The sequence below is a fragment of the Triturus cristatus genome, chromosome 1_2 (assembly GCF_964204655.1).
Source record: "Triturus cristatus chromosome 1_2, aTriCri1.1, whole genome shotgun sequence".
Taxonomy (NCBI): Eukaryota; Metazoa; Chordata; class Amphibia; order Caudata; family Salamandridae; genus Triturus; species Triturus cristatus.
The window spans coordinates 1,165,068,593-1,165,090,749 of record NC_140580.1 but is presented as its reverse complement, the minus strand read 5'-3'; the positions used below and the strand labels follow the sequence as shown (position 1 = coordinate 1,165,090,749).

The window sequence follows — 22,157 nt, the reverse complement described above, 5'->3', positions numbered from 1 at the left end:
CGGTCCCTGATGAGACGAGCACAGCTCTGTTGGAGGGCTTCCTGAACCTCAGGCAGTGCCCGTGGAAGGAGCAAGAGGCCTGAAGGTGTTAAGTGTGGGTGAAAACAAACTCTACCGTCTACACATGCTACTGACAGAAAGCAGTCCTGGTGAAGGAACATATCCGAGGAGCATGTGAATCTACCAAAGAGGCAGCACTGGACAGCTGGTCTTTCTGAGCATGCATTGCTAAACTGTTACCCAAAATGCCTACGAGGCTGAGACAAGCCGGCACTGTGACAAGAGAGGTATGCAAGTACTAAAAGAGCTTTATCTATTGCTGGCAATTTGTGTGTGATTCCCAGATCCGCTGTCAATAATCAATCGGAAGGCGAGGATACATTTCTACAAAGCCATGCCCGCTGGTGACGTTGCTGGGGTTTCTTATAAAGTGCTCTTAAAAAGGATGCCTCCATGCAAAACCCAAAGACGTCATAGGATTCAAGGTCACCAAAAGGAAGGGATAGAGTGCAGTTGCACACATGCACACATGTTCTGTCTGATTCATGGCCCCAACATCTGTCACATTGTGGATCAGCTCCAGCATGCAGGAGGTTACAGTATGTCAACATAATATGAAATCACAGATCTGTTCATTCTAGCTCAGAGGTGGGAGCTGCCATAAGCAGACAGAATACAAACATTCAAGCATGGTGTGCCTGGGACCTTCCTCTATTGGTAATCGTGGCACTTCAAACGATGTCACTTAGACACACTTCCTGCTTTCTAGGAGGTCCAGAGAGGCAGACCACATTAGGCACCTGATACCCAGGATAGGACGGAGTACAGAGAACCTCCGGTCACCACGTCCAACATATGAAGTAGCGAATCAAAGCCGGTGCTCGTACTGGACACATGGTCTGTAGGCATTTGTAGGTGATGGGGAATAAAAGGCAACTACTGTGTTCAACGGAGTTCAGTGGAGTTCTCTATAGGCAAAGATAATATACCCTGGCCGCACTCGCCCTACACACAGCTGCATTCTGCACTCAATGTGGACTCCAGATGTGCTCACATGGAAGGTGTGTAAGAGGCGTGCTTTTCATCATGGGGCATGTTCAACATTAGAATATCTCTGCCTCCGTGTGGGATCCCGGAACACACGTTCATAGTTAACATTTGCATGTTTTAAAATTATCTTAAACAAAACATGACCTACAGAAAGTAACATTTTTCAGTTTTTCCCCTTTAACACAATCGAGGATTAATTAATATAAAATACATCTGACCAAAAAACCTCACTTAAAATGACTCTGAAAAAGAAGAACAAAGCATTGAACAGTTGGGCATCACCCTTTGCTGATTAAAGTAAACCATCCTCTACTGGGCAGAAATCTTTGAAGGACAAACACAGATCTAAGGTGGTGTGACCTGTGTCAAGAGAGCTCCTATAGAAGGCTGAAGGACAGAGATTCTGGGGCTCCTGGGAAGAGAAACAAACCATCTACTTCCTGTTCCAATTCCTTGCAAAAGGACCAGGTGGATTATTCATTCACTTCAGCACTTGTGGGACACACTGCAGGACACACGCAAGGCACACTGCAGGATTTCTCAGTGACGCAGCACTGCCAAGACATACAATAATGAGAACTGTGCCAGATACCTGTTCATCATCGGGGCACCAACCACCACGGACCTGGACTTTGCTGCTGAGACTCTCAGTAGAGAGGCATCCTTTGCTATTGAGACTCTCAGCAGTGAAGCATCCTTTGCTGCTGAGACTCTCAGTAGTGAGAAATCCTTTGCTGCTGAGACTCTCAGTAGTGAGAAATCCTTTGCTGCTGAGACTCTCAGTGAAGCATCCTTTGCTGCCGAGACTCTCAGTAGCAAGATATACTTTGCTGCTGAGACTCTCAGTAGTGAAGCATCCTTTGCTGCTGAGACTCTCAGTAGTGAAGCATCCTTTGCTGCTGAGACTCTCAGTAGTGAAGCATCCTTTGCTGCTGAGACTCTCAGTAGTGAAGCATCCTTTGCTGCTGAGACTCTCAGTAGTGAAGCATCCTTTGCTGCTGAGACTCAGTAGCGAGGCACCCTTTGCTGCTGAGACTCAATAGGGAGGCATCCTTTGCTATTGAGACTCTCAGTAGTGAGGCATCCTTTGCTGCTGAGACTCTTGGTAGTGAGGCATCTTTTACTGCTGAGGCTCTCAGTAGTGAGACACCCTTTGCTGCTGAGACTCTCAGTAGCAAGGCATCCTTTGCTGCTGAGACTCTCAGTAGTGATGCATGCTTTGCTGCTGAGACTCTCAGAAGTGAGGCATCATTTGCTGCTAAGACTTTCAGTAGTGAGGTATCCTATACTATTGAGACTCTCAGTAGTGAGACATCCTTTGCTGTTGGGATTCTCAGCAGTGAGGCATCCTTTGCTGCCGATACTCTCAGTAGTGAGGCATCCTTTGCTGCCGAGACTCTCAGTAGTGAGACATCCTTTGCTGTTGAGACTCTCAGTAGTGTGGCACCCTCTGCTGCTGAGACTCTCAGTAGTGAGGCACCCTTCGCTGCTCAGACTCTCAGTAGAGAGGCATCATTTGCTGCTGAAACTCTCAGTAGTGAGGCATCCTTTGCTGCTGAGACTCAGTAGTGAGGCATCTTTTGCTGCTGAGACTCTAAGTAGTGAGAGCCCCTTTGCTGCTCTGACTCTCAGTATTGAGAAACTCTTTGCTGCTGGGACTCTCAGTAGTGAGGCACCTTTTGCTGTTCAAACTACGTAGGGAGGCATCCTTTGCTTTTAAGATTCTCAGTAGTGAGGCACCCTTTGCTGCTGAGACTCTCAGTTGTGAGGCACCCATTGCTGCTGAGACTTTCAGTAGTCAGGCATCCTTTGCTGCTGAGACTCTCAGTAGTGAGGCATCCTTTGATGCTGAAACTCTTAGTAGTGAGGCACCCTTAGCTGCTTAGACTCTCAGTTGTGAGGCACCCTTTGCTGCTGAGACTTTCAGCAGTCAGGCATCCTTTGCTGCTGAGAATCTCAATAGCGAGGCATCCTTTGACGCTGAAACTCTCAGTAGTCAGCCATCCTTTGCTGCTGAGACTCTCAGTAGTGAGGCATCCTTTGCTGCTGAGACTCTCAGTAGTGAGGTATCCTTTGATGTTGAGATTCTCAGTAGTGAGGTATCCTTTGCTGTTGAGCCATTGCTCAACCTCAAGAACTGCACAGTCACACAGACCAAAGAAGTCTCAGAGCGCGGAGGTGAGTAGGAAGAAACAGATGGTCTACCAAGGATCAGAGCATTCAGAGCTGCTCCCCTATCCAGGTGATCAAACTCTGGCACTTCAAGAGGATGACCCTCTTCCTGCCTCGCAGTGGAAAGTAATGACTCTACAGCAACCGCCACCAGTGACAGTGCCTGCACCATATGGTTCTCCTACAATAGGAAGACTAGTTAGGGGCAAGTCTCAGTTCTTATACATTCAGACATCTCTCTAGGTGAAATAAAATGACACAGGCAAGACACTCTGGAAACACAAAGTGAGTCTCTGACGAGGGAGCATATTCTATTGAGTAATTCCCATCGGGATTTCCCATGCATACCAAACTATCTTACTGATTGCCAATACAACTGCATATTGATCCTTCAATGCCTCGAGTACAATCTTCAAGCAGTTTTGAGAACTAGCAGAATAAATTACAAGCAGGAGTCCTAGAACCCATCAAGGAGGTATTTCTAAGGGCCAGGGCAAGACATTCAATTGACACCTAGATCAGGACCCTTTCTTCTTGTGGCAGAATGGTCCTATAAATTCCCTAATCGTTTTACTGTTCCTGAGAGATTCTTTTCATCATCATCTCCTCCTGTGAAAGAAAGGAGACCAAACGAACAAGTTACTTACCTTCGGTAACGCTTTTTCTGGTGGATACAGTATCTGCCTGTGGATTCCTCACCTTGTGAATATCCCCTGCGCCAGCAACATTCGGAAACTTTTGTAGCAGTCCACGCCGATGGGGTCGAAGATGACGTCACAGAGGCACGGCTCCGCTCGCGACTCCACTGACGTCACCGGCTCCATAAGAAGACCTCCTCGGCGTGATGACGTCAGTTCCGCCCCTTTTTTCCGTGCCTTCGAGGCACACGGACGGACTGACAGCAATATGTACATAAACAGCATACACAGTACACAATATGCATATCAACACACACAGTGCGGAGAAGAAACATCAAAGCACTAGAAATAACCCAATGTCCTTGACAGTCATAAATACATTTGAAATCATCAATAGAATTACCGTCATAGAGTCACTGGTAAAGAAGGATGGACAACGGGGAGGCGGGTGGGTCAGTGAGGAATCCACAGGCAGATACTGTATCCACCAGAAAAAGCGTTACCGAAGGTAAGTAACTTGTTCTTCTGATGGATACATCTGCCAGTGGATTCCTCACCTTGTGAATAGATTCCACAGCAGTCCCCACTCCCGGAGGAGGGTGTCCATCCCCCTATACCAGAAAATCCTGAAGGACGGAACGGGCAAAATGTCCGTCCCTCCTCACCTCAGAGTCTAAACAATAATGTTTTGCAAAGGTGTGAAGGGAGGCCCAAGTTGCCGCCCTACAAATGTCCTCCACAGGAACACCCCTAGACAAAGCAGAAGTAGAAGACTTTGCTCTAGTAGAATGAGCCCTTAAACCCTCCGGAGGCTCCTTACCAGCTAGGGAGTAGCAGATCTTGATGCATAGCACAATCCATCTTGAAAGGGTGCGCTTGTGCACCGCACGACCCTTTCTGCAGCCAGCAAAGCCCACAAAGAGCTGGTCATCAATCCTGTAGTCCTTAGTCCTGTCCAGGTAAAAGCTCACCGCCCTCTTAGGGTCCAAGCGGTGAAGTCTCTCCTCCTCCTTGGAAGGGTGAGGGGGAGGATAAAAGGTAGGAAGGGTAATGGACTGCCCCAGATGGAAGGGAGTTACCACCTTAGGCAAAAACGCAGCCCTGGTCCGGAGAACCATTCGTTCAGCATGCACAGTCAAGAATGGGGGTTTTGAACTAAGAGCTTGAAGCTCACTTACCCTCCTTGCCGAGGTGTTAGCAACGAGGAAAACCGTCTTAAAAGACAACAGTCTCAAGGGACACTTATGCAAGGGCTCGAAAGGAGAACCCATAAGATAAGTCAGTACAAGGTTTAAGTCCCATTGAGGCACAATAAAGGGAGTAGGAGGAAATTTATTCGTGAGGCCCTTAAGAAACCTAAGTACAATAGGTGATTTAAACAACGACGGCTGATCCGGCAGGCATAGAAAAGCCGACAGAGCCGATAAATATCCTTTAACTGTGGCCACAGCAAAGCCTTGCTGAGCAAGAGAAAGGGCAAACTGCAGAATGTTAGACGAACGAGCCTTCAAGGGATCAATTGACCTCTCTCCACACCAGAGAACGAATTTAGACCATCTATAGGAGTATATGGATTTGGTGGAGTGTCGCCTGGCCGATAAAATAACGTCCACCACATCTGGCGGGAGAGAAAAAGAATTCAGGTTGCCCCGTTCAATCTCCAGGCATGAAGGTGTAAGCTCTGGAGGTGGGGGTGTAGAACCTGCCCCTCCGACTGCGAGAGGAGGTCTGCCCTGCGAGGGAGACGGAGCGGAGGGCACGAGGAGAGGTGGAGAAGATCTGTATACCACACCCTTCTTGACCAATCCGGGGTGATCAATATAACTTGGGCCCGGTCTTGGCGAACCTTCCTCAGAACCCGAGGAATCAAGGGTATGGGAGGAAACGCGTAAAGGAGTCGTGAGCCCCAACTCAACTGAAACGCGTCCCCCAACGCCCCCTGCATCGGATACTGGAGACTGCAGAATGACAGGCAGTGCGCGTTCTCGAAAGTGGCAAACAGATCCACCCGAGGAGTTCCCCACGTCCGAAAGACGTGACGAACTACCTCCGGATGGAGCCTCCACTCGTGGTCGGCGGAGAACTGCCGACTGAGACTGTCCGCACGTACGTTCAGCACCCCGGCCAGATGATTCGCCATCAGACAAATCTGATGGTCCCGAGCCCAGGACCAAAGACGCAGGGCCTCTCTGCATAGACAAAGAGACCCCACCCCTCCCTGCTTGTTTATATACCACATCGCGGTAGTGTTGTCCGTCAGGACCTGAACAGACTGACCGCGAAGGGAAGGGAGGAAGGCCTTGAGCGCCAAGCGTATCGCCCGTAACTCCAGAAGGTTGATGTGAAGCAACCTTTCCTCTGGAGACCAAAGACCCTTGATCTCCAGATCCCCCAGATGCGCACCCCACCCTAAGGTGGATGCATCCGTTATCACTGTGGTCACCGATGGAGGTAGATGAAAGGGCCTTCCTTGAGACAGATTGCCCTCCACGCTCCACCAAGATAGATCCGCTGCAGCTTCTCTGGAGATCCTCACAGACTCCCTGAGATCCCCTTTGTGCTGATACCACTGCTTGCGGAGGCACCACTGGAGCGCCCTCATGTGCCAGCGTGCATGGTTGACCAACAGTATGCAGGAAGCGAACAGACCGAGCAGGCGAAGGACCTACAGAACTGGAACAACCGCTCCGCTGAAAAACAAAGGAATCATTTCCTGTATGTCGAGAATCCTTTGAGGAGGAGGGAATGCTCGACACACAGTAGTGTCCAGTACCGCACCTATGAACAGGTTGCGCTGAGAGGGCACCAGGTGAGATTTGGGCACGTTGATCGAAAAACCCAATCTGTACAACAGCCGAGTTGTATCCTGCAGATGACACAGCACCTTCTCCGACGACTCCGCCTTGATCAGCCAGTCGTCCAAATAAGGGAAAACCGAAATTCCCGATCTTCTGAGATGGGCTGCCACCACTGCCATCACCTTCGTGAAGACTCGAGGTGCCGAAGTAAGACCAAACGGGAGGACCGCAAACTGATAATGTTGCGACCCTACCGTGAAACGGAGATACTTCCTGTGCGACTTCAGAATGGGGATGTGAAAATACGCATCCTGCAAGTCGAGCGACACCATCCAGTCCTCCTGATTCAGCGCCTGAAGAACCTGCGCAAGGGTGAGCATCTTGAACTTTTCCTGTTTCAGGTAAAAGTTCAGGATTCTGAGGTCTAGTATCGGACGCAATCTGCCGTCCTTCTTCGGGATCAGAAAATACCGGGAGTAGCATCCCTGACCCCTCTCCTGCTCCGGAACCACCTCTATCGCACCTTTCTGAAACAACTTCAGGACTTCTTCCTGCAGGAGAAGACGGTGGTCCTCCGAGCAAGCACCCTGGCAAGGAGGGTAAATTGGAGGGAATTCCCGAAAGGGAAGGGCGTACCCATTTTCTACAAGATCCAGAACCCAGAGATCTGTAGTTACAGACTCCCAATCTTGTAGAAAATGGGTAAGCCGGCCCCCCACAGGACCAACATGATCCGGAATGTCGAATCTAGGGCTGTTTTGCGGTGGTGGGAGGGGCTGAGGAAGAGGAAGAGGAGGAGGAGAGTTGACGGCCACGTGAGCGACCTCTAAGTCTTCCTCTATATCCCTTGGAGCTTTGCTGCTGCTGCTGCTGCTGCTGCTGCTGCTGCTGGGCTGGTCTATAAGAACGAAAACTCGCCTTTCCAAAACCTCTGTACCTCTTGAAAATACCTCTCGGCTTGGATTGAAGGCCCAACGACCTAGCCGTAGCCTTACTCTCTTTGAAGCGCTCGAGAGCAGTATCAGCCTTCTTCCCGAACAGACCAGACCCATCAAAAGGTAAGTCCAACAAGATCGACTGGACATCCGAAGAAAATTCGGAGGACTTAAGCCATGCACCCCTCCTGGTGGCAACTGAAGACCCCATGACCCTGGCAACTGAGTCTGCTGTATCCAAGCCACTCTGTATAACCTGGCGAGCAGCCGCCTGGGCATCCGACAGTACTTCACTGAAGCCTGCCCTATCCTCCTCCGACAGCTTCGGTGCCAACTTTTTAGCTGAATCCATAAGCGCATGGATATAGCGCCCCAATAAACAAGTCGCATTAGAAGACTTTAATGCCATACTGGCTGAAGAAAAGACTTTCTTGGCAGATTGGTCTACCTTCTTGGCCTCTCTGTCCCCTGGGACCTGAGGAAACGCACCTTTTGAACGTCCAGAACAAGCAGCCTGAACGACCAGACTTTCAGGTGAAGGGTGTGATGACAAAAACTCAGGATCCCCCGGAGCCACCCTATATCTCCTTGCAACCACCTTGGACACCGCAGGAGCCGAAAAAGGCTTGCGCCACACATCCAACACAGGCTCCAATATTGCTTCATTAAAAGGCAACAGCGGCTCTGACACCGCAGTTGGAGAGTGCAACACTTCAGTCAAGATATTGGACTTGAACTCAACAGATGGCAATTGAAGGTCCAACAACTCTGCAGCCTTTCTGATTACAGCATGATAAGGTGCCGCGTCTTTAGAAGGTTCATATGAAGGAGGAGTGATCTCCCACTCCGGAGACAAATCCAACCCACTTGCCTCCTTCAACTCGTCAAACACCTCATCGGATTCGACCAATTCTCCTTCTTCAGCCTCATCCATAAGATAGCGCCTCTCCTCCAGCACTCTCTGCGCCTCCCTCCTGGAACGGATCCGCACCTGCGGCGTCGGCGGCGCCGTGATCGAATCCGACGGCGCCGGCAGAGGCGTCGAACGCGGATCAGCTGGAGCAGCCGGCGTCGAACGAGGTCGAGTCGGCGCCGGTGAAGAGGGAAGCGGCGTCGATGTTTTCGGCGCCGGCATCTGCCAAGACGGCGTCGCTGGGAAGAAAGGCATAAACGGTGCTTGAGGATAAACCTGCGGCACTCCCAGATTAAAAGCCATCGGACCCATCGGACCCATAGGTGCACCAGAGGAATACATGGCCCGTGAGAACACCCCATACATCGCATTGAGATACTGCGAGGGGTCCTGACCTGGATTAGGGAAAGCCGGATACTGGTCAGGTAACACCGGACTCGGGCCTGCCGGCGCCGACGGTGGAACTTGCGGCGTCACAGACTCACCCGGAGCCTGATCATCCTCATCCTGGGCCGGAGTCGGAGACGGAGCCGAAGGACCTGCAGGACCTGGAGAAGCCCTCGGCGCCGGAGAAGACGCCGGCACCGGCGAATCAGCCGGAGCCGGAGAAAACACAGGAGAAGGAGCAAGAGGTGAAGCCGGGACAGGAGAAGGAGACACTGACTCCCTTCGACGCCGAGCAGGTGATTTAGACTTCGACGTCGAGGCCTTATGATGAGACGAATGCCTCCTTTTCTTCTTATGCTTCTTGCTCTTTGAAGCATGTCCCGAAGTCGACTTGGAAGCCGACCTCGACCTCGACCTGGATCTTCTTCTACCTCTTTTCTCCTTTCTCTTCATCCGGGCGATAAAGAGCTTTGCCTCTCTTTCCTTAAGAGCCTTCGAGCTCATCTTCCTGCAACACGAACATCCTTCAACATCGTGGTCCGATGACAAACACCAAACGCAGTCGTCATGCGGGTCAGTGATGGACATGTGTTTGCCACATTCATGGCAAGGCTTGAAACCAGACTTCCTTGCCGACATTCTCGAAGAAAGACAGAGAAACTTCGGAATAAACACAAAGTAACAGGTAAAGCTACCAGTAACGATTCCCGAAATCCGTTGGCGTCGTCGGCGCGGAAAAAAGGGAACTGACGTCATCACGCCGAGGAGGTCTTCTTATGGAGCCGGTGACGTCAGTGGAGTCGCGAGCGGAGCCGTGCCTCTGTGACATCATCTTCGACCCCATCGGCGTGGACTGCTACAAAAGTTTCCGAATGTTGCTGGCGCAGGGGATATTCACAAGGTGAGGAATCCACTGGCAGATGTATCCATCAGAAAGATGTGCTTTCGCGAGCAGCAAGTTCTACAGCCCTTCTAATCCAAAAGGACCGCATCCTGCGGGATATTTTAGGGCCCTTTGGGAGCCTATGTACCTGCCAAGGCAGAGAAGAATTCAGAAGAAGACATGGTCACCTCTAAAGAGCAAGCAACTCTGCCACAGACCCAAAGGAGTTGTTAACACATGGTTGGTGCTACTGTGCGCTCCTGAAGCAGTTGTTGTGCTTTTCCTCGCTTTGCCGACTGCACAACAGAAGGCTAAACGTTTCTCATTTACTGGAAACATTCAGAGAATGGAAATGAATGAGTACACCCTGAATCTGATTGAGTTGAGAACTTAGTACCCCAGTTCAGCTTAAGGTTTATGAGAGAGACGTTTCCCACCTGCAGGTTCCGGTACACTGCTGACAGATGTATATTAACCAACAGCCGCATCAGCACCACCAGAAGAGCTAACCTCAGACCAGCAAAAGAGGAAACAGACTATCAGGGAAGGAAGTGACCATCAACAATCCACAGTGCTTACAAAAGCTCAAGCAACTACCAAACAATGACTCAACACTCTGCCTCTACTTCTTGTCACCGAGTGGGAGGAAGCACTTCCAACTACTTTCCAGCAACACACTGTATACCAAAAGCCAAATAGGTGCAGATTTAAAAACTCAGATTTCTTAGTTTGCCAATCAACATTCCACCCAATCAGAGTAACAAGCCTTAAGAACAATGTTTGGCCCACATTAGAGCTGTAGACCACAAATAAAAGCATAACTAAAATAAGGTGATTCACTTTCATTTTCAACAGGATGATAGAATGCGAGCTGTAGACTTGAAAGAAGCATGTTCCGTATGCGAGCCCTCAAAAAAGAAAGGAAATTCCTCTGCTTCACTATCAGTCATACGCACCACCTGGGCATAGAACTGCCCTGTAGCGTGAAGTCAGCCTCATCTGCCTTTGCCAAGTGCTCAGTAATAGTGGCAGTCTTTGTGAGGCACTGGAAAGTTTTTGTCCACCCGTACTTGGACAACAGGCTGGTCAAAGTGCACTCTCACCAGAAGTTTTGCAACTATACAGAAAGCATCCAAAATACCACACAATTTGAAGGGTTTCTCGTAAGCTATAACAAATCAGGACGGGCTACCATAGTTAGCCAATGCTTTGGGACATTTTGGACACAAGTGTCACAAAAGGATAGCCTCCAGTGGACAGACTATTTTCTATATAGCTAAAATATTCCCAGCTTCACAAACAACCAAATTTGATAACAAAACAGATCTGTTCACTTTTGGGCTCCAAGGAACCCTATGTCTTCATACAGAGAAAGACCCAACATGAGGTCTTCAATAGTGGACACGTGGCCAGAGAACTGGAGACTGGCAGGGCTGATTCACACACTTTCAAACAGTTTTACAATTGTTTGTTCCCTTGGTCATGCCACTCTGAAGCAAATTGAAAGTTTTCTCCTAAAACCTTAGTCACTCATCCCCAGATACATCCCAGAAGCTTAAAAACAGAATTGGGAGACAGATGTGGGACAGACGATGCAGAGTAGAAGAATGCCCTGCTCATTCCTCCAGAGTAAAAGAATCCACTTCTGTCATAAGAAATTTCCCAACACACGAGATTTGCAGAACACCTACCTGAAAATCTGTCCACACCTTTGCCAAACATTACTGAATTTACCAGGACTCCAGAACTAACACTATAGTGGTTTCTGTCTCTCTGTGAAGGACAAGTTACTTACCTACAGTAATGCCTTATCTGGTAGAGACATGATCTAGCCACAGATTCCTTACCTGAACTTCCAGGCGTCAGGCAGGATCCAGATGATTTTGATAGCAGTACCCCTGCACGATGGTAGGTGTCATTGGTCGACTCTGCTTGACGTCGTAGGCGTCTGGCTCGTCGTTGTCGTGACGTCCACGTCATCTATAAAAGCGCCACCACGGCGCGCTGTCAGTACTTTTCACGACTTTCTACGCCAGAAGCGCGGAGCCATGAAGTGACTGACCAAGGTGTGTTAAAACCAACTAGGGCCCTGAAGGGGAACAGCCCTTGACAATAAAACCAATCCGCAGAGCGGGGAGGATGGGTGGGTTGGTAAGGAATCTACGGTTAGATTAGGTCTCTACCAGATAAGGCATTACCAAAGGTAAATAACTTGTCTACCTGATGGAGGCATCTAGCTGCAGATTTCTTATCTTTGAACAGATACCCAAGCAATACCTTCCCCGGACGTGGGACTGCGGAAAAGCTTTAAACCAGGAAATCTTGCATGACAGAGCGGCCAAACAGGCCTCCCTGCAAACCTGAGAATCCAGGCAATAGTGTCTGGCGAACGTGTGCAAAGAAGCCCACGTGGCTGCTTGGCAGATATCAGCAATTGGAACACCACGCTGGAGGGCTGTGGTGGCTGCCTTCGCAGTGGTGGAATGGGCCCTAAGGCCTTCAGGAGGTTGTTTCTTTGCTAAAGCGTAACATATTTTTATGCAGAGGATGACCCAACATGAAATGGTCCTCTTCTGGACACAACGCCCCTTCTTTGCTTCCACGTACCTTACAAAGAGTTGGTCATCCACTCGTTTGTGTGATCAAGGTAAAACAATAAAGCTCTTTTTGGGTCCTGATGGTGCAGAAGGATGCAGAGGTGCATAGAAGTTGGGCAGGGTAACAGACTGTCCCAGATGGAAGGGTGTTACGATCTTAGGCAGAAAAGATGACCTAGTGAGGAACACTACTTTGTACGGAACGACAGTCAGGTAAGGAGGCTTGGATGACAGTGCCTGCAGTTCGCTAACCCAACTGGCAGATGTTATTGCCACTAAAAAGGCTGTTTTGATAGTGAGCAGCCAGAGGGGATAATTGTGTAGCGGCTCAAATGGTGCCACATCAAGTAGGTAAGGACCAAATAAAGGTCCCAATGAGGCATAATAAAAGGAGAAGGGGGAAACAAGTGTGTTAACCCCTTCAAAAATCCCTGCACAAGAGGAGACTTAAAGAGTGATGGATGACCTGATAGCCGGAGAAAGGCAGCTAGGGCTGAAAGGTAGCCCTTCAGAGTGCCTAGAGCAGGGCCCTGTTGGGCCAATGAAAGAACGAATAGAAGGATATCTAACAGAGAGGCAGACAAGGGGTCAACAGACCGTTCTGTACAATATTTACAAAATGTGATCCATCGCAAGGCGTGGAGGAACACCTGACTACCAGAATAACTGTGCAGACTTCGGGAGGAAGGTCAAAGGCTGTCAACTGTTGATGCTCAATCTCCATGCAAGGAAGGAGGCGGGGAGCGCACAGGTTCGGGTGGAGGACCCTCCCCTGCTGCTGTGACAGAAGATCCTCCCGAAGAGGCAGCCTGATCGGAGAATCGATGCTCACTGCCAGAAGCTGGGGATACCAGACTCTCCATGCCCAGTCTGGAGCTACAAGAACAACTTCTGCCCGGTCGCTCCTGATATTCTTGAGCACTCTGGGCAGGAGTGGTATGGGCAGAAAGGAGCACAGGAGGTCTGAGCTCCACTCGTGACAAAAGGTGTCGCCTTGGAAACTCCAATGAGCAAAACTGCAGACATAGCACGTTCTCTTCGGAGGTGAACAGATCCAACTAAGGTCTCCCCACCGCTGTACTACCTCCGGATGGAGATGCCACTCGTGATCCGCAATGCACCGAAGGCTAAGTTTGTCCGCTCTGGCGATCAGAGGACCGGCCAGATGTTGAACCACTAGGGAAATGCCCTGTTTTTCCAGCCAAGTCCAGAGACGCAGGGCCTCTTGACAGAGGGTCCACGACCCCACACCACTCTGTCTGTTGCAGTACCACATGGCGCTAGTATTGGCGTGAACACCTGAACTAGCCTTCCCTTGATGGATGGTAAAAAGGCTTTCAGTGCCAATTGGATTGCCCGAAGCTCCAACAGGTTGATATGGAGCCTGGCTTCCACCGGAGACTAGAGTCCTCTGATCTCCACCTTCCTCAGATGGCCACACCATTCCAGAAGAGACGCATCCGTCACTACTGTGAGATCTGGGTGCGGAAGGGCGAGGGATCTGCCCTTGACTGAATCGCGGTTTGTTAGCTACCAATATAGGCCTTTCACAGTACCCTCCAATATCTGAACCAGGTAGGTGAGATTTCCCAGATGCTGTGCCCACTGGAACTTCAGGCCCCACTGCAGAGCCCGCATGTGCCATCTGGCATGGTCAACAAGCAGGATGCAGGAGGCCATGAGACCCAACACCATCAGACTCATCCTCACCAAACTCTATGATAGAGGCTGAAACATCGGTATCATAGCCTGAATATCCTGGACTCGCCGCTCAGGAGGATAAGCCCGAAACTGCACAGTGTCCAGAATTGCTCCAATTAGAAGGAATGTCTGAGAGTGAGTCAGGTGTGACTTCGGCACTTTGATAGTGAATCTCAGTGAGTGCAAGAGGCTCGCCGTAGTCTGAAGGTGGGAAACGACAGCTTAGGATGAGCCTGCTTTCAACAACCAGTCATCGAGATAGGGGAAGGCTGGAACCCCTAATCTTCTCAGATGGACTGCGATTACCGCCATCACCTTTGTGAACACCTGAGGGGCACTGGTGAGGCCAAAAGGGGAGAACGGCAAATTTAAAGTGCTTGTGGCTCAACATAAACCGCAAATAGCGATGATGGGATAGGCATCCTGCAAGTCCAACGCTACCATCCAGTCTCCAGAGTTCAGGGCAGATAGGACCTGAAAGAGGGTGAGCATCTTGAACTTCTCCTTTTTGAGGGATAGTTGAGGGCACTGAGGTGGAGAATAGGACGAAGGCCTCCACCCTTCTTTGGAACCAGAAAATAGCAGGAGTAACAACCACAGCCTATTTCTGCCCCGGGTACCCTTCTCTATAGCTCCCTTGGCCAAGAGAGCTTTGACTTTCTCATGGAGTTGGGCATGGTGATCCTCTGTCAGCCGATCGTAAGCTGGAGGAATGGATGGAGGGGTAGTCTGGAAGGTGAGGGAGTAGCCCCTTCGGACTATGTGCAACACCCAACTGTCAGAGGTGATGTCCCGCCAGTGGTGGTGATGGCGTATCCTGCCACCAACTGGACGTGCATGATCTGGGGGGGGGGGATCGGAGTAGGAAGGTTTTGCGGTGGAGGAGGGGAGTGTGGCTTGCCTCGACTTCTGGCCACCTGATCCTCGGGGTCGGGGTGAACCTCATCCACAGTCCAGGACAGGTTGCTGAACTCGCAGGACCTTCTGGCTGGAATAGGGCTGGCACGGTTGGAAGCCTCTTCCGTAGCTATGAAAGGAGCGAAAAGCAGAGACAGGCCGGGATGACATGGTGAGGCCCAAGAACTTGGTCGTAGCCTGCGAGTCCTTAAAACGCTCAAGTGCTGCATCAGCTTTGTCTCTGAAGAGACACGCCATCAAGGGCATGTCCATACAATTAGCTTGGACATCGCGTGAAAATCCAGACGTCCTCAGCCAGGCATGGCGCCGTTTGGCCATCATCGAGGGAATGGCTCTGCTTAGCGAGTCTGTCATGTCCAAGCCACAGTGGATGGCAAACTTTGCTGCATCTCTCCCATCTGAAATAGCTTGGGAGAGCAGAAGCCAGTCCTCCTCCGAGGATCTAAGCAGCACCTGCGCAAACTAATACCATATCGAATTGGAATAATGGCCCAAAAGGCATGCGGTGTTCACCGACTGCAATGCCAGGCTGGCGGAAGAAAAGATCTTCTTTCTGAAACTTTCCAGGCTTTTGCATTCCCTGTTTGGGGTGCGGAAAGGAACGTAACACAGGAAGTAGAAGCTGGACCACCAAGCTTTGTGAAGTGGGATAGATAGTAAGGAAAGCTGGGTTGCCTGGTGCAGGGTGATGGAGGCGGGCAATTGTTCTGTTCACAGGAGCCCCTGTGCTGGGTTTGGACCAGGTGCCGAGAAGAATGTCCATCAAGGCCTCATTGAAGGGCAGCAAGGGTTCTTTAGAGGAGATACCAGGCTGCAGGACCTCTGTCAAGACGTTAAACTTGACTGCCACTGTAGGAAGCTGCAGGTCCAAGACCTCTCATCACCATTGCTAATATAGCCAGGTGCCAGAATCTGGGGAAGTGCCCAGTCCAGTGTCATCACCCAGGTTCTCATATCAGTCCAGATCTTGAGGTTGCAGTATGTCTAAGGTATCCTACTGCCCCTCCTAATACTCATCATCCATTTCTAACCCTTCAGAATAGGGCAGGTTGAATGTCATGGAGCCGTAAAGCTCCGTCAGCCTTGGCGTGGGTGTATGCCTGACCGACTCCGTTTCTTACCGGAATGACGATTAAGTAGGTGCCGCCAAGAACCTAGGCGTCGGATGCGGCGCCGGGGAAGGTCACCCTTGGGGTATGACTGGCGCTAGTCCGGACCCGGGAGTGGGTCCAGTAGGAGGCCATGGCGCCGGAGGTGCAGAACCCATGGGGTCTCCTTCATCCAAACCTGCAGGTCTCAAATGTACGCCAGCAGGATCGGGCTGCCCAAATATGGTGCACATGGCGTCCTAGAACTCCTTTAGCTTGACGGGGGTCGCTCCCGGCCTGGGAAAGGGAGGTAAACACGGAGCCGACCCGCTCCGCAGAGCCTCGAACGCCGAGGTTCCTCCGTCTCGTCATGCGATTGACAGGGCAAGGTCGAAGCATGCTTCGACGTCTTGTGTTTCTTATGGGTCCTCTTACCTGACCGCAATGACTTCAAGGAAGAGGACTTCGACCCTTCGGAGTGGTGCTCTCGACAGAAACCAGGACCGGGAACAAGAACGGCAAGGCGACCTCCGTGGTGCCGTACGACAGACCGCGATCTGCTTTAGGTACCGCTCTCTCAAAGCCTTCAGCGACATGGCCCGGCAGTTGGAGCACAACTTCGTTTCGTGGTCACGCTACAAGCACCAGAGACACACTAGGTGGGGGTCCGTGACCGACATGGCGCGGTGACAGGCACTGCATGGCTTGAACCCCGAGGTCTTCTTACTAGACATCCCTGCACACCAAAAGGAGTTGACAAAAAGAAAAAAAAGTCTGCCAAAAATTACAAGGACTAGCTCTCCTCGACGGATCTGTACTAGGTTGCGCTGAAAGAAAAGAACCAGTGTCAGCGTGCTGGGGTGGCACCTATAAAGACAATGCAGATGTCACGACAAGGAACCCTACGCCTACGATGTCACACGCAGTGGACGGACGCCACCTTCCGGCGCGAAGGGGTACTGCTATCAAAATCTTCCAGATCCAGCCTGACACCAGCAAGTTCAAAGGTAAGGAATCTGCGGCTAGATGTCTCTATCAGATACATATTTACATGATCAGATTCTAACCTTCTGTGCATGTCCTCCTTAATGACTCAGCTGTTGGGTCGCAGTGATGAGATCTTCTTCAGTTATAAGTTTAGGAATATCAGAGAAGGCACCATAACAGAGTGAAAGGTTACTTGTAATACCACGTCTCCATCATTGCCATCTTCTTTAACTCCTGAACAACCCGCCATCCTTCATTTTAAACCACAACTATAGCTAGAAACTTGTTAATTGGATGCCTACAGTCTAACGGACACTACTATGCACCATGGGCAGCAGCGCACCATCGTTGGTCATAGTAGCAGTATCAAATGTTTCCTTGCGAAGGTTGATACCTACAAGCACAATTGTTAACTTTGGTGTTCTTTTTTGGGGGGCAGGAGTCAACTAAAGTGAGGTATTTAGTCAAATGTATTTTTAGGGTCAACATTTAATTCTAATCATCTCTAATTAACAAAAAAGTTGACTTTTGCAGATGTTCTAAATGAGTCAATTACTAAAACGTAATCTACGTAAATGTGCTTTGGGATCCTGTCACATAGGCAGCACATTCTAACATTAGTAGGAAGGGGATCACAACTTACTGGTAAACAGTTTTACTGATAAATACGGTTTAAGGTAAAAAGTGGTATGTAATTCTTCCTCCCAAAAATCCACCGCTAACAAGGCTGAGTAGAGAACAAAAGGATTTATTGGAGTTGGTTGATCTGCTGCGTTGGAAGTCTTGTGAGAAGTATGTCTCCTTATACGCTCTTACCATAACTGACTGGAGGCAGAGGACGACAAGGGAGTACGTAAATCTGATGGTCTTGGTAGTCCACTGAAAAGTACGTTTCCATAGTAGCTCAAATCTGGGTGAAGGTGGCTATGCTTATCTGCCACCACGGCAAGTGACTCCGCAATGAGGTGCTCAGCCTCTTGAACAAAGCTTTACTACTGGGATGCAGTCCATTATTACTGGTGGCCATGTGGGATGTTTCACATCGCTAGGAAGGATGCATAATGATTTAAATGCCACCGGTGGCCATAGGTTTACAGTATGACTATTGCCACTACCGATTTCTAACGCGCAGTCCAAACTGTTCTGCTGCCAACTGTGAATAGATGAATGGAATCGTACTAGGATCTAAAGACTGGTTTTAGTTCAATGAACCTTGTTAAGAAGTATTTCAAATTTTAAAATCTGTTTTAAAGATGTGGAAGTGGGTAGTGGAACTAAAAGGGCAAGACTCGAGAGCAGTGGTTCCTAACCTTGTAACTTCTGCGGATCCCCACTTAACTATTAATAGAATCTGGGGACCCCCACTGAGGCTTTGTTGGAATCTGGGGAACCTGGCCAAAGGAATATCGATGATTTGTACTGCTAAACAATACACAAAAATCCATACGGAAGCGTTCATTAAACAAACACACAAATGATGAAATATTTTAATTCACCAAATACAATAAAAATCTACCATTTAATTTTAATGTTGGAACTTTTTTTAATTCAATTGAGGTCACCCATCATACACTGTAGATTGTGTTTAACTGCTCCCAAGAACTATTCTGAGGATACCAACCCAATTTTTAGCTTCCAATTTCGAATGCCTTCGCATTAACCAAACGTAAAATTTGTAATTTTACATTTTGCTTCTTTATTTGTATACGACTTATTAAGCTGTTAATATCATTCATTTTTCTACTCAGTCACGGACCCCCTAAGGAGGCTTTGTGGATCCCCAGGGGCCCACGGGCCACAGGTAAATAACCGCTGCTATAGTCTCAAGAGTGTGTAGTCGATAGCAACAAAGGAGAGTGAATTCTACAGGGCCAGAAGTCCCAGGTTTGGTGTTTGCAGGACAGTATCTGCTCAGAGTAACTCTATTATACACAGGAACTTGCAGAGCGGTGCAGTATTGGAACTGGGAGTCGCTCAATGGGGTGAGTATGGAAGAAGTAAAGGAGGGGTTCTCCTTGAGTCTGCGAGACATCACCAACAACCAGAAACAAAAGCAATAGAAATACAATATTAAAACGTGCACTCCTTCCACATCCACTTTACTTGCAGGTTATGTGGGGAAGATGTGGCAAGAATCCTGCCAGGGTGACATGGAACTGGGCACAGGAGAACAATGCCAACTTGCTGGCATTGTGTTCATCTGTGCAAGAGTATCAGTAAGAAGTAACAATAGTATAGGTGCACAAGGTCAAGATGGACCTTACAACTGAGAAGTGTGCAGAAGTTGGCTCATCTCTTCTTGGGGAGGAGGTAATCGAACAGTGGGACAGTACTACAACGAAAGAGCTTTCAACCGCTTTGGTCATACTCATTGGGAGATGGAGGGGAGTCAACGTAGGCCTTCCCTGAAGAGTGTGCAAGACCTACCGCGGCAACAAGGACGGCTGCTGGGGATGCCAGGTCTATGCAGCATCGAGCACAAACTTTATGAAAAAGAGGGACTCCATGGCAGGACACAGATATGTGAATGGCAAGGATGACAATGGTTCACAGAAAACCAGCAGCCTGCGATTTACAGAGTTAGAAATGCAATAACATCAGAACCTGCAGGAATACTGCCCAACAAATGACAGATGGTGATGTTACAGGGTTAGTTGGTGGTGAGCACAGACAACACTGCAGTGTGATCCAGCACAGTGTTGAATGCAAAACAGAAAATGCAATAGCAAAGTCTTCACACCGATAAGAAATTAATAAATATAAAATATAAAAACACAAAAATCCAATAAAACATGTTTTCCACAAACAACGCATTTTCAAAAATAAACAGCAGAGAAATATTGTTAAGCATTCAGGTGACATTTCTTAAGCTATGAAGCGGAGTGAAGCTGCACAGGTCATACAGTGAGGGACAGAAGGCAGGCCAAGCCTCAGACTAAAGCTAGCTCTGGAAGGCAGTACCTTGTTCTTCTTGATGAAGGGCCACAGTTTGCCCCGTGACTTGCCCCCAGGCTTGGCTTCTGTTTTACCATCAGCCTTGGAATTGGACAGGCTGCAGTCGGAGATGGTTCGTTTCATCGGCTGGGTGTAGTCCTCAAACTCCACGTCTCCCGGAGGCTCAAAGCCAGATTTAAATGCTTCTATCACCAACCTTGAATCCTAAAATGACATTAAAGCGCGTCATTTTCAGCAAAAAGCAGTTTGTAGTCTAGGGCATCTTTCTATGGCACAATCGCAGTGAGAATTGTTCAGACAACATCTAGCATACACTAGAAGGAAGGGGTTTGAGCAGTTAGGAAACAACTCTATAGTTCATCATCTGCCCATAGGCATATCATATGCTCCACCTTATATTCCTCTTACAAGTGACACTTCCTCTTGCAGCACAGACTAGGACAGCCCACTGAATCCAACAGAACGGAGATCTATGAAAGAATGGAGTGTTTAACATGACGATTGACATCATTATTAGTTATACTTCCAAGAACAGTCTATGAATTATTCTTATAACTCTGAAGCGATTTACATATTGATTAGAATATTATGGTATTGTGGGCACATTTAACGGACACAGATATTAACAGTAACTCACAATGTGATTGCCAAACCATGATGACATTGAAATGCCTCAAACACCAGTTCTCCTATTTCTGAATCCCAACACGAGAGAGTATGGTAGGAGAGTCGTCCAGTGAAACTGTCTTATAACATCACTGGAGACCATTACCTGGTGTCTTCTACTATGGAGTTCGCTAAAACTAAGGAATGCAATCAATGGCAGATTCCTGTTGATTTTGACTTTAAACTAATGAATCCGTTAGGCTAGCCTGGGAGCATTAACGTGGGTGCTACCTCTCACCAAACATGTTGGGAAACCCCTGGAAAAACGTAGGAGTTGATGGGAGCTAGCTGGTGTAGAGAATGGACACACATTCAAATGAAACAAGAAGGATTCTTTACAAAAGATGTTCATTAGTAGCTGCTGAAAATTACCCGGATTCAAACTAGGAAAGAGGGTCATGTCATCTTCATCAACAAGAGAGATCAACCCTGGTTGTTTAGATCATAAGGAAATGTTCCATATCTATCAAATTACCTTCTGTTCAGGGGACAACTAGAGACCGTCATGAAGGAATATATGGAGTAAGCCAGAACCCAAAACAGGCACCCAATCAAGGAACTAGATGAAAATTTTGTAACCCACTGAAGTAGACGAGGGCAGTTATACCAAAATAAATGCATGACAATATTATTATAATGACCAATTAAATACAAGAGAAAAATATGGTATATGAAAATACACTAAAGCACGCACAAGAGACTTGGTTGAGATGAGAAAGAAAGAGATAAGAGTTCAAGTCATGTTTGCAGCGGCTGACTGCTTGGACAGACTTAAAAGCTCTGTGCTATCGTTACTAGAGTCGCCTACTGACAGAGGGCGGGACGTGCAGCAGCTCAAGACCCGATGGATTCCGCCTCATTTGATCTATTACAAAAGCAGGACGAGGATCTTTTCCTTTTACAAGTTTATCAAGAGGCTATTGTAGTGGTGGAGCAGGTAAAGCAAAAATGTGTATACCTTCTCTATTTTGCATGAAAATACTAATTACGTAATCATTCTAAATATAAACCTGCATTGATTGTTTGGAGTGTTGTGTTTAACCAACAATTGCACCTTAATAAACACAAGATACACGTGAGACTAAAATGCTAATTGCATGGCTAATAAAAGTATTGAGTAACTATGGTACGCAAACTAAGTGTAGAATGTGTTGACATAGAAGATTGCATGATTTATATTGCCTTTGTGATGGTTTGTGCTCCTAGTGTTGCGGAATTATAAGTATTATTGCTTTAAATGTTGCTATAAGCTAGGCCAATACTAATATATATTGGGGTTAGTGTGGGTTTAAACATTAGAATCTTCATTTCTGTATATTAATTACCTTTATGTTTATTTTTGCTTAAGTTGGCATTCGGGCCTACTAGGCCGTGGTATTCAAAATGGAGTTCGGAAGTGGCCACCGTCATTTGAGCGCGATGTCTACTGCGCAGACTCGGATGGCTCTGAAGATCTCCAGGCAACCTCT

At 48.5% G+C, this 22,157-nt stretch overlaps 1 protein-coding gene across 16 annotated transcripts in view; it reads right to left on the bottom strand.

The window, feature by feature from the left end:
- Window positions 1–22,157, bottom strand: part of FNBP1 (formin binding protein 1) — a 975,957-nt gene that overhangs the window by 220,062 nt on the left and 733,738 nt on the right. For all 16 annotated transcript variants that reach the window (XM_085613976.1, XM_085613977.1, XM_085613978.1 and 13 more), the window contains exon 9: window positions 20,029–20,226. In XM_085613976.1, coding sequence (XP_085470102.1) covers window positions 20,029–20,226 — 198 coding nt within the window. The remainder of the gene's footprint in view (window positions 1–20,028; window positions 20,227–22,157) is intronic.